The 12000-nt window shown below is 38.8% G+C and overlaps 1 protein-coding gene across 3 annotated transcripts in view; it reads right to left on the bottom strand.

The window, feature by feature from the left end:
• Aoah (acyloxyacyl hydrolase) overlaps nucleotides 1-12000 on the bottom strand; it is a 251423-nt gene that overhangs the window by 22266 nt on the left and 217157 nt on the right. For all 3 annotated transcript variants that reach the window (XM_031359270.1, XM_031359271.1, XM_031359272.1), the window contains 3 exons: nucleotides 6990-7026; nucleotides 6087-6161; nucleotides 1724-1896 (listed from right to left, as the gene is read on the bottom strand). In XM_031359270.1, the coding sequence (XP_031215130.1) occupies nucleotides 1724-1896; nucleotides 6087-6161; nucleotides 6990-7026 (285 nt within the window). The remainder of the gene's footprint in view (nucleotides 1-1723; nucleotides 1897-6086; nucleotides 6162-6989; nucleotides 7027-12000) is intronic.

Below are 12000 nucleotides of genomic sequence, written 5' to 3'. Positions count from 1 at the left end.
TTTTTGTTCAGGTTAAAGAAGAGCACAATAATGAAGGGGAAATGCTGCATGATTATTTTAATTTGTAGATGAAATCCACCCTATCCCACTTCTGAAACACTTGTTCCCTAGCCTGTGACACTTACTCCTAAGATAGTGTCCGGAAAATTTAAGAGGGGGGGTGTCCCTAAATAGAAGCTGTAGGTCACTAGGAACATATATTTAAAGGTTATAGCTTGTTTTTAGTCTCTCTTCTTCTGTCTGGTTCCTGTTAGCCATCAGATAAAGAATCCCTAACCCCTCCATGCACTTCCATCTGCGGAAGTCCATGGAGCCAAGCGCTAGGGACTGAATCTTCTGCATTATGAGCCCAGATAGACAATTCTTACTCTATATCATTTGACACGCGGTATTATGTCAGAGCAGTAAAAAGTCTAATGCCCTGGGGTCTGTCTAGAAACTGTTAAAGCACTAACTATAGACATTGAGATACCTTCATTCTTCCAGTGCTGCCCCTCTCCCTTTTTACAGACACACTAGCCCAGATAGTTAGTTTTCATGCTGTGACCAACATAAAATTCAGCTCCCTCACCAATCGCCAGGCTGAACAGATGATATTGTATTTATTAAACACTTGTCATGCTCTCAAAAGTTAAAGAGGGTAACAGAGTAGCTCAGAGTAAACAGAAAGATTGCCAGAAACAGAGCTATACCATTCCCTCCCATTCCCTCTCCCTCTCCCTTTCTCTCCCTCACCCTCTCCTTTCTCTCTGTGAGTGTGTGTGAGAGTGTAAGTGTAGGCCAAAGATCAATGACAAACACCTTTTCCCAGTTACTTTTCACCTTCTTTATTTGAGAAAAGGAGTGGCACTGAATCGAGAGCTCACTGATTCCGCAAGACTAGCTGTCAGTGAGCCACAGAAGTCTTGTCTCCACTCCCTTCCTTGGAGCTGGAGTTAGATAGATCTCTCTAATCATCTTTCCCCTTCCTGTACTCTCATACACAGTGCCATTTTTTGTCTACCATTTTTTTTTTAAGTCCACCATAAGCACTCTCATTCACTCTTCTACTTGAGTGCCCCAGAGGTACCCAGGTCCATCTTGTCCACCTGACAGAATTATGCTTCTCCTGGTAAGAGCACAGGGGAGTCAACTCCAGGCCAGGGCTTAATTGTGGCTGAGCACCTGCGTGAATCCCTTGAGCAAGGAGGCATGTACTTCTATATGGGGATGGGACTAATGACTAGTCCTAAGTCAGGGTTGTCTTCTTTTGTTCTGGGAATGCAGTCAATTCGAGGTTAGACTTTCATCAGCAGAAACTTTCTCAGCATCCCTAAACTTCAATTATAGTACACATTTTCTTTCTCAGTTTCTAAGGAGCCTGGTTAGTATTACTACCTATCTTCTAGTTGTATTGGAGGCAGCTCTTCTTCACTTAAGTTCTACTTTGTGTAACTTAATATTTCCTAAGCAAGTTTTTATAGTGAGTCCTTTAAATAAATAAAATGTATGTATAGCATACATTTTATTACTTCAAATTTGTTATGCATTAAATTCATATATACATATAACACACATCATATACATTCTACATGCATATCAAACACATCACACACATCTATAGTCACACAATGCACACATACATATCATATGTATGCATTGCACATATATCACATACATACACATATATCTGCACACTCATACACATAATTAAAGAGGAAAAGAATCTGCAAACACGATATACCTAGAGGGTGGTATTGGTTATGCAAGCTATCCCAGAGAAAAGTTCCATCTGGTAAGCCATATAAAATAACATGGCTGCCATTGGGCAAGTGAGAATTTAGGTACTTCAGAGTCTGCATGACGTTGGCATACATTTGTTCAGGAGTGGTCATTTCTGGTACTGTGTCAGCTTTTCTGTTGGTGGAAAACAGGAAGTTTATTAATTATCAAGACAGTAACATACAAAACATACTGTGTGTCTTGTTCTTTGTACTGTTTTGCAAACTATGACTTTCTACCTTTCTGGTACATAGCTAGACTGCATTTATTGCCTCCTGTGGAGTCTAGTAAACTATGGGACTGGTAGCATATGAGCCTCTGGAATGGCTTTTTTTACTATATTGCTGGTGTAAGCAGTGTTCCAGATAGTTATGCCACTTGTTGAGTTGAGAGAGAGAGAGAGAGAGAGAGAGAGAGAGAGAGAGAGAGAGAGAGAGAGAGGATGTTCCTGAAGAACATGCAGAGTGAGCAAGAAGTAAAATTTTGCAACTTTATACTACTAAGATTTTAAAGGGCTTTTAGAGGACATTCTGTTTTGGGGCATAAGCGTATCTACCCTTACTCATGGCTACTGGAAAGGATCTGGTATTATTTAAGATTTATTTGGAGTTTTGAGATCTAACATTTGCTTTTTAAAAATTGTACACAAACCAGTGCAGGAGTCAGAGGATCACTGAAGGATGGTGTTATTTTATGTGTACACATTCTCTTACCCTTTATTGTCAGTTTTTGTACTAAATTTGGGCTTTCACCATTTTTCTGATAGACTACAATCCTTTGCTTATTCTTGCAGCAGTATTTACCAAAAATGATATTCCATATCACTGTTGTTCTTTATTTGGTAGAAGTTGTTCTATATAGAGCATATTTAAAAAGTAGAAATCTCAAATAACTTAATTAATGTATCTTAAGGCTTTGGGAAAAGAAAACAAGCTAAACCCGAATGTAGTAGATGGACAGAAATAATTAGATTAAGGAAGAAATAAATAACTACAAACATACAAACAAAACTACAAAGAATCATTGAAACAGATGTGGTTCTTTGACAAAATTAACAAGATCAACAAACCCTTAGAGAAATTATCAGAAACAAAGATAGAGGAGATCCAAATCAATAAAATAGAAATGGAAAGGGAGATATTACAATAGATACCAATGAAATCTAGAAAATCCTGAGGCTATACCTTGAAGATTGTATTTTACTAAATTAAAAAAAAATCTAAAAGAAGTGGGTGGATCTCTAGATATATATAACCTATCAAAGTGAAACCAAGATGAGACGAGTCAGTTAAAGAGATCTATACCCAATAATACTATAGCAGTAGCAGGAAGATACCCAACAAAGAAAAGTTCAACATCCTTCAGAAAGATCACACATCAAGACTTCTCAAATTATTCCATAGAATAGTAAAGGAAGAAACTCCCAAGCTTTTATGAATCCACTCTACTCTAGATAAGGCCTCCCACAAAAGAAAGAAAAATTACAGGCCAATCTCCATGATTGACACAGATGGGAATATTCTCAACAAAATACTTGAAAACCAAATTCAAGAACAAATAAAAAAATGTTATCACCATGACCAAGTTGGCTTCATTCCAGAGATGCAGAAATGGTTTGACATACACAAATCAATAAATATAATAATTACATAATTTAACTTGGCTCAAAGAATTAAATAATTTTAAGTGAAATAAGCAATAACTATTTTTTAAAGTGCCCAACATTCTCAGCCACCAGAGGAATGCAAATTAAAACTACTTTAACGTTCTATTTCATCCCAGCTATAGAATGCTACAATCAAGGACAAAAATGATAATGGATGCTGGTAAAGATGTAAGGGGGAAGCTGGTATTTCCTCTCTGTGGGGATGGAAATAGGTGTGGCCACTGTGAAAAATTATGGAAACATCTTGAAAAATTAAATATAGAACTACCATATGAACTAACTATACCATTTCTGAGCATTCCAAAGAACTCTGTACCTACCATAGGCATATTTATACATTTTTGTCTATTGATGCTCTTTTCATAATAGCAAGGAACAGAATCACCTTAAATACCCATAAGCTAAAGAATAAAAAATGTACTTCATATACATAATGGGATTTTACTGACCATCCAACGTTTCTGCTGCTGCAAGTAACATGCATTTGCTCTCTTTCAGGAGTGTTTCTACTTTGTGTCACATTAAAGAGTTTCAAGGACATGGATGGACAAGTTCAAGGTAAATGAAATAGCTCCATAGTGGAAATGCTAGGCACCTCCACTTTGACTTTCTTCCCAAATTCCTGATGCTAAATGTCGTCTTCCAGTCACGACCTGCAATCACTTACAAGTACTTAGTGAATGACCACATGCAGTTAGAGAACTGAGAGACGTGAGGCTGCATTATTTCAAGAAGAACTAGCAGCATCATAAAAAAAGTTGAAGGTATAAACAAAGAGACAAACCAAATTCCTGAGCCTTATTCCTGGAGAGACCTGTTATGCAACCCTCTGGCTTGGGTTTTGTATGCAAGCTCTTTGTCCATTCTGGGATATCTACTCCACCTTGATGTTCTGCCATCTGTCTTTATTTTTCTAACCTTGCCACAGGACATAGCAAAGTGGGCACTGCAGGGACATCCCACACAGCCAACTCTGTTACTTCATCCAAATGCTTGCTGCTTCTCTGCCCAGATAGATCCTGGCCCCGGGGAGGTTGGCACAGGCCTCTAGCTGATGTGTCTTTTGGCTCTTTGGGGAAAGGAGAGCAAGAATGAGTTGGAGGGACCTCTGGAAAAATACACTCTCAGTGATTCTGACTTTTTGAGGGAGAGCTCCTGTATAGGCACTCTATCTAGTTGTAACCTGTTTGCTGTCTGTACCCAGGGGAACCTGGTGCAGGGACTAAAGAGATGTTATCTAGCCAGACCAGAGTTGTTCTCTTTTGCAGTGAAGACTGGAAGCCACATCTGTTTCTCTGTTGTGAGCTCCCTGAAGTCAGGGGCTCAGGCCTTTTTCCATTGGATTCCAGAGCCTGACCTAGTACTTGACTCATTGGTGGTGATCAACATGTGCTTTAAGAAAGTGAAAGAATAGTAGATTGTAAGGAAGGCCAGAGTGAGCCAGGGAAGGAAGACAGAATTTAGTTAGAGATCCTGCAGCTCCTAGCTTTGCTACTAAATAACAGTAGAACTAATTCCTTTACTTTGTGAGCCTGTTTCCTCATCTGTAACAAGCAACCTCTTTGGGTTGCTATAGAGATGAAATGAAACAGAGAGGAACATGTATCTTGGACCAGGCACATCAGGCCTTAAAGGCCTGCTCTTTACTGCAAAGTCCTGGGTCGCTCATCATAGAGGCAGTGACCTAGGTCCTCACAATGTAGCGTTAGTTGCTTTGGAGTCCTGGAGAGACCCAGGTAGGGACTAGCCCATTAGCAACGATGGATCATAGAGTGCCTTGTTCTGCTTTGAACTGATTTATCTATTCTTCATTTAGAGTTCTGTGGAAGCAAATGAGCTTTAGTCCTGTTGGGCTTTGATCACAGCACAGGCTTGGGGGCTCAGTGAATGGCTAGGACAAGGGGAAGATATGTGAGCAGGGAGACTCCAGCTGGCCAATAATCAGTTATGCTACCTTAAGCAAGTCTTATGTCCTTTCATGGCTTGTCTTTCCTGTTTTCCTAAAATACTAGACATATGGCCATTGGGAGTTGCTCCAGCTACTGCCCCACCCTTTGTTTACCTTTGGCCATAACCACAGGCCAGATGTCTATATGCAGCATATTTTTAGGGCTACACATGCATTTTGCTACATCTCTTCAAATGTTGAGGGGGAACTAACACTAATCCTGTAGTTTATCAAAACCCCTTTTACTCTGGGCCATCAGAATGAATAGGATCGAATGTGAGTTACATGCAGTTTCTTTGCAAATGCACAGCTATGCTGTTTCTTCGGCACAAGGCTGTGAGAATTTGTGTGTGGCATGTGTCCTTGTGAGATGACTGTGCTTCTGTTCTATGGTGTTAAAAATGTTGTAGGTCCCAAGTCTTGGATCTTGGTGAAGTGTATATTTTTGTGATATAACCCACAGTTGTTTTTGTTGTGATGTCAGAATTGAGAGCTCATGGATCTGACTCTGTTTTTCAGTTTCACAGGCTGTTCCTGTTGATTTCATATACCCAGGACTTCCTTCTAAGATAAACTTATTTGATATTGGCACATTATAGCAGGGTAGACTGGGGTAGAGAGTGGAAGAGGAAGAAAGCCAGAGCTAAATCTCAGCTAAGTAGGCCCACTGCCATCTTCTTAGCACTGTTCTCATCCCTCTCAATGACTTACCCATTACAAACGTCGTTTCCAATCATGGCATAAATGACAATGGCTGGATGGTCTGATGCCTGGTTCCTAGACAAGCTGAGAAACATAGGGTATACTTTCAATTCAGTTTCCTATTAGGAAATGTCACATCAATGCACAATACTGAAGAGTGGTTTCAAACCCCAGCTAAATAGACACAGCACTACCTCCATAAGATCGTTCACAGCACTTATTATCCATAAGCATAGGTGAGTTTAATTGAGTTATTTATGCTCAATTTCATAGGAAATCCTCAGAGCTGTGGAGCCTACTCAATTCACAGAGGTCAGGGCTTCCCAAGGCTTCTGTTTAGGACACTACAGTTCACTTCTGAATTTTAATATCCAAATAGAGGCAAAAATATTAACTTGCCAGGCATGGTGTATCAGCACTTAGGAAGCTATGGTAGGAGAACTGCATGAATTTGAGATGAGTCTGAATGACTGGTTATACTGTTAGCTAACTATTAGCTGGTTATATAGCTATATACAATATAGCTAACTAATTACTGGTTATAGAGTCAACTATTAGCTCTGGGGGCTACCACATGAGGCTCTGCCTCAAAAACAGAAAGAAAAAAACTACAAAAAAAAAAGAATAGTATTCTTAATTATAAAGCCAGACTATGATGTGATCATTATGTTTTTGTAGTTACTTCTTTCAGAGCCACATTTTACTCAGTTCAAATTCATTTTGTAATCCTTTGAGAACATGCACTTTCCAAGATCGCTTGCCCAAGATGATGATTCCCAGTGTATCGATAGTGATTAATGAACTGTTGATATTCAGTAGAAATGATAATGGGGTAATAAATGAGAGTTTTAATTCCTTTCAAGATACGTTAACCATATTTAAAAGAGTTTCTTAGATTTATCTTCCACTGACCTTTCGATAAAATTCTTCAGATTTCTGGAAGATGCACCTGAATAATTACAATTAAGAAAGTAATTGTTAGTGAGTTTCATTGGCACCATTGACGTGTAAGTCTGACTGGCGGTCCAGATCACACTGCTGATGGCAATTGCCTGTTTCTGTGGTGTGTTATCTTGGCTCTCATCTTCCTGTGTTCTCTGCTTACTTGCCATTGTACTAACAGAATCCGAAGTCCTTTGGATGGGTGAGTTGCCATAGATGAGTAAGTGATTTATTTACTAGATATAAGGAAAAAGTATCTATATGTTTATGAAGAGACAAAGTACCCCAAAAGGATCGGAGAGACAGAGAAAAGGGCTCTCTGGGAGATACATCTTCCTGGAAGCTCCAATTTAAGGTCCTTGTATTCAGAACTCTGGGTCCTGAAAGCTGAGATTCTCTCTGGGAAGTTGATGGCTCTCTGCTAGCTTGTAGAGGGAAGACATGCATAACCTCCTGCCAGCCCAGTGCTGATGGTGTCCTATGGTGGCTCACATATCTTCTAGGCCCTTCATTCAATTCTACTCCAGGACTCTTAATCTCTCATTCTCAGAATAATAATGAATCAAGAAGTGTCATCATTTTTTAATGCTTTTCATAATGATAAATAAAAACCAAGAGGAGCTAAAACTTTTGTTATCCTAAAATTATAGGAGCAGGTCCAGCCAACCTTGAGCCCATATGGGAATTTGATGTGCAGGCCACCCACAGAGCTTTAGAAGAACAAGACTGAAAAGTCATAGCTGGCTAGATGGGTTGACCCTCCCCATAGGCAATATTATGTAAGTCCCTTGTCTACTCAGGACAAGGATTGCCAAGCAGTTGTATGTAAGTAGTCATAGTAGGTTTTAAAATGCAGCCACAGCTGGAAGTGGTGGCCACCTGTAATATACAAGCATCCTGGAAGCAGAGGATAGAGAATTCAAGGCCAACCTGGCCTACTAGTGAAGTCCTGTCTCAAAACAACAAACAAGCACAAAAACAAACAACAAAAACAATGAACCCCACAAAACCAAAAAGTAACCACAAAAAAGAAACAAGGAATTACTTATTCTTTGTTTGAATGCCTATTATTTTTCTTGTACAGAATTCTCTATGCTACAAAGTATTAGTTTTCATCCTCTTCATTTCTTGTGGAATCTCAGTTTTACAAAATTACCTAAGGGGTTTGTGTTTTTCCTTCTCTACTCTCTCATCTTCTCATTTCTTTCATTTCTGCTATGCTTTGGCCAGACTCAGCTCCACATCTTTCACTTGTCCAATCTCTATTGTCCTTTTCTGAAGGTGTCTCTCCAGTTGCTTACTGCTGATATCTCTGCCATTTGAGAAAATACAGAAATGGCAGCTGGTAGGTAATAAGAAGCACAGATGATGTGGCAGAACAAGGCAAACATTTGAAAAACATACATATTTTATACCCTGCAATTACAGTTTCACAGAAATGGAAAAGGTTGACCCTTTCACTTATTTATTTATTAAGGTGACCCAATGGAGAACCTACACATTACCTGTTAAGAGAACAAGAGTTCATGTAGACCTTTAAACCCTTTCTTGTGGTGTCCTGTAAAAGGGTGTATTGAATCACAAGAAGATAAGGTCCCATGACTTCTGCCTCAGTTAATCTCCTCTAACTGAATTTTAATGTACGTTCACACTGCTGGATTGGTGTTCACCATACCATCAAGTACCTCACATTCTGTGCCTTCTCTCAACTTCAAAAATAATTTTTATGGTCTTCTAAGTAAACCTGTTAAACTTAGGACCTGACAGTAGATTCCAGATTCTTCAAAGAAAAAGAATATTTAAATATATCTAGAATAAGTCTTCATAAATTAAATCATTACTACAATAAAACATATTGATTGTTTACTAAGTTAGGTGTTGTAATTGGTTCTGGGTGTAGATCAGTGAAAAGACATAACCCAGGTTCAGTTCTAATGACCCCAACCTGGAAAGAGTAGCCATCACTCAGCCCTGATGAATTTTTGTTGTCCAGGAATGTCAGTGTTGTTATACTTGTCTTCAAAATGGAAGCTGGAAAATGGAACTTTTGCCAAAAATGTACTGATTTTAGACATTGGCAATGAATCCAACGAGTCTAAAAGATGTTTTATTTCATGACACAAACACTGTACATGTTAGATTTCAAAATGATTTGTTATTGAGAGAACCAGAGGAAAACATGTATATCAAGGACAAAATATTGGGTCTCAGAAGTTTAGAGCACTGACTGCCCTTACAGAGGATCCAGGTTCTGTCCCTAGCACCTACAGAGCAGTTCACAAACATCTGTATCTCCAGTTCCAGGGGATCTGATGTCTCTTCTGGCTTCTAATAGTTCTCAGACACATGTAGAGATAAATATACTCAGACACATAAAATAAAAATAAATAAATCCTTATAAAATAAACAAAGTGCCACATGAACACAGTATTTTCTGATTTCATGTGAGGATAAACCTTTTTCATGTGTGTGAAAACATTTGGATTGCCATTTCCAGAAAAAATTTGTGACTTTTGCCCATTTTTGTTTGGGCTAGCATATATATTATATATTCAATATATGTATAGATATGTATGCACATGTATACCTATGAGTTTTTATATCTGTAACAGATTAAATATTTATATTGCAGAGAAAGTTACAGTATATACAGAATAAAACACAGCTGTGGGTCATGTGTGTCTTCTACCTATCTGAATCCTCTCATGCACAGGATGAAACTGCATCTGCTTGTTCAGAATAACTTTAAGACCCCAGATTTTTCTTTGTGTATTACAACAGAGGACAATACTTCTCTAAAAACTTAAGATTTAAAAAAAATGATCTCCATTCCTTTTCTTCCTGACAATATGGTTCTTGGAATTATAGGTGCATGTCACTATGCCAAGCTAAAATTTTGCTAGTATTCTGTTTGAAGGTCTTCGTGGTTCTGCAGGGGTCAGGGATGCTGTTCTTGCCACTGAGCCTTTCTTTGGAAACAGAGTTAATAGTCTCATCAGTGGCAGGCCCTCGTTCTGATGAAAATGTTTCAGCATATATTATTGTGACACTTGCTATGAATTTCTCAAGTGGCTCACCGAGGGTCTTGGGCCCCCAAGCCACTCACAAAGCAAGGGTCTTTTAATAATGGCCATTCCAGTATGACAGAGTGTTAGGAATACAGGGTTTTCTAGCTGTCTCCTGCCAGTGAGGTTTCCACCACCTTTTGTCCAGAGTCACCCTCTTTTTCAGCTCTTTTGTATGTACTGCCCATAAGTGGGTGTGCGGATATGTGTGACTGCATGCAATGTGGAGGCCAGAGGAGTATACTGGAGGTTTCTCTTTACCATTTTGTCTTGAGAAAGGGTGTCTCACTAAACCAGAAGTTGGCCATTTTGATTGCATGGCCAAGAAGCTCTTGAGATCTACCTGTATCTCCCCTGCCCCACAAATGCTGGGGCTACAGCCACAAGCGATCATGTCTAGCTTTTTATATAGGTGCTCAGGATTTGAATACAGGTCCTCATGCTTACAGAGTGAACACTTACCTACTGAAACAACTCTGGCCCCTTTCTGCTCTTTAAAACATCTATTACTGAAGGCACAGTGCTGATTTTGTGAGCCTGTCTTAAGCCATGGCTCCTGCCATCTGCCACTGTGGCTCTTTCTCATGAGTGGGAGCTCCTCAAACCATTCATTCACTCAGGAATGGACTCTAGTCTTTCCCTTTTCTTTCATGAGGTTCCCCATTTCTCTTTGCTTTTAAAGCTAGAAATATTCAGGCACCACCCACCTCTTCTGAGAGCAGTATCCTGGTTTTTTTCCAGTTCATTTCATGGCTATTCTAGTAGACCATGCCTGCATATCATCTGCCAACTTCCTTTCTCCACATAAACTAGATTTTAAATGATGTAGATTTTTCTTATAGTTTTATAATTAATCAAGAATTTTCAGAATAATTTGTTGAAAATTATAATTTTACATTTTTATCTTCTAAAAATGTTTGTTTGCAATAAACAGAATCAGTCAGACTAAGATATTGAACTTGAGTCCCAGATCCCAAGCATTTAACAATCATATGTTGTGACAGTTCCTGACAGTGTTTCTACTACTAAGAATGTTTCACATTATAAATCTTCCAGTTATAAACAAGATAAATTACTTAAAAATATTTGAATAGGGTAGACTATACTTGTAATTGTGGCTGTAATCTACCTCCCAGTGACAGTGCTTTGCAAGCACCCTTCCCTTGTGTTGAGAGAGGGAGAATTTGGCATATCCTCAAAGCTGTTTTGATCTCAGACCCTACCCACCATACTTACTGTGTCCTCATACCTTTTGGATACTGCTCAAACTTTAACTTTGCTGTGAAATCTACTTCTCTAGAATTAGACATCTCTCACATCCAGAGGGTGCAACTTACTTCTTGTCCTGGTGACATTCTACCAGAACTGTGATTACTTTCTTGTTTGTCTCTCTTTTGGTTTTGTTTATGATCTCCATGAGGGTGGGGCCTTTACCTTGTTCATCTTCCTTTTTCTAGAACCCATTGCAATACTGAAGAGGAAGAAAGTAAAGACCAAAGGTAAGGCACATCCAGGTTTATATAGATCCCAAGGATATTTAAGATGTCACTAGACATAGCAGATAGCTTTCCATTTGATGTCTTTTATCTGAAGCTCTAAACAAAACAGATTATTGAAATGAGATGACCTACACCTTCACCACACCGAGAAGTACATTTATTTGAAGCAAAAAATTTCCAATGCAGGTGCAGCTGATCCTAGCTTGGTGAAAATTTTGAGAAATAACAGAATCTGAATTCTTCACATGGTTACTGTCATGAGACTTGTTCCTTCCTGGACCAGTTTGTCTTGGTTTCTTTTTGTTGAGGTGATAAAATACTCTGACAAAAGCAACTTTAGGGAGAAGAATTTATTTTATTTTTTTTTTTTATTTTAGATATTTTCTTTATTTACATGCGAATTTCTCCTTTCCCAGT

The sequence above is a fragment of the Mastomys coucha genome, unplaced genomic scaffold, assembly GCF_008632895.1.
Source record: "Mastomys coucha isolate ucsf_1 unplaced genomic scaffold, UCSF_Mcou_1 pScaffold7, whole genome shotgun sequence".
Classification (NCBI taxonomy): Eukaryota; Metazoa; Chordata; class Mammalia; order Rodentia; family Muridae; genus Mastomys; species Mastomys coucha.
Note: the sequence above shows the minus strand (reverse complement) of the source record. Positions and strands in the feature narration are given on the sequence as shown.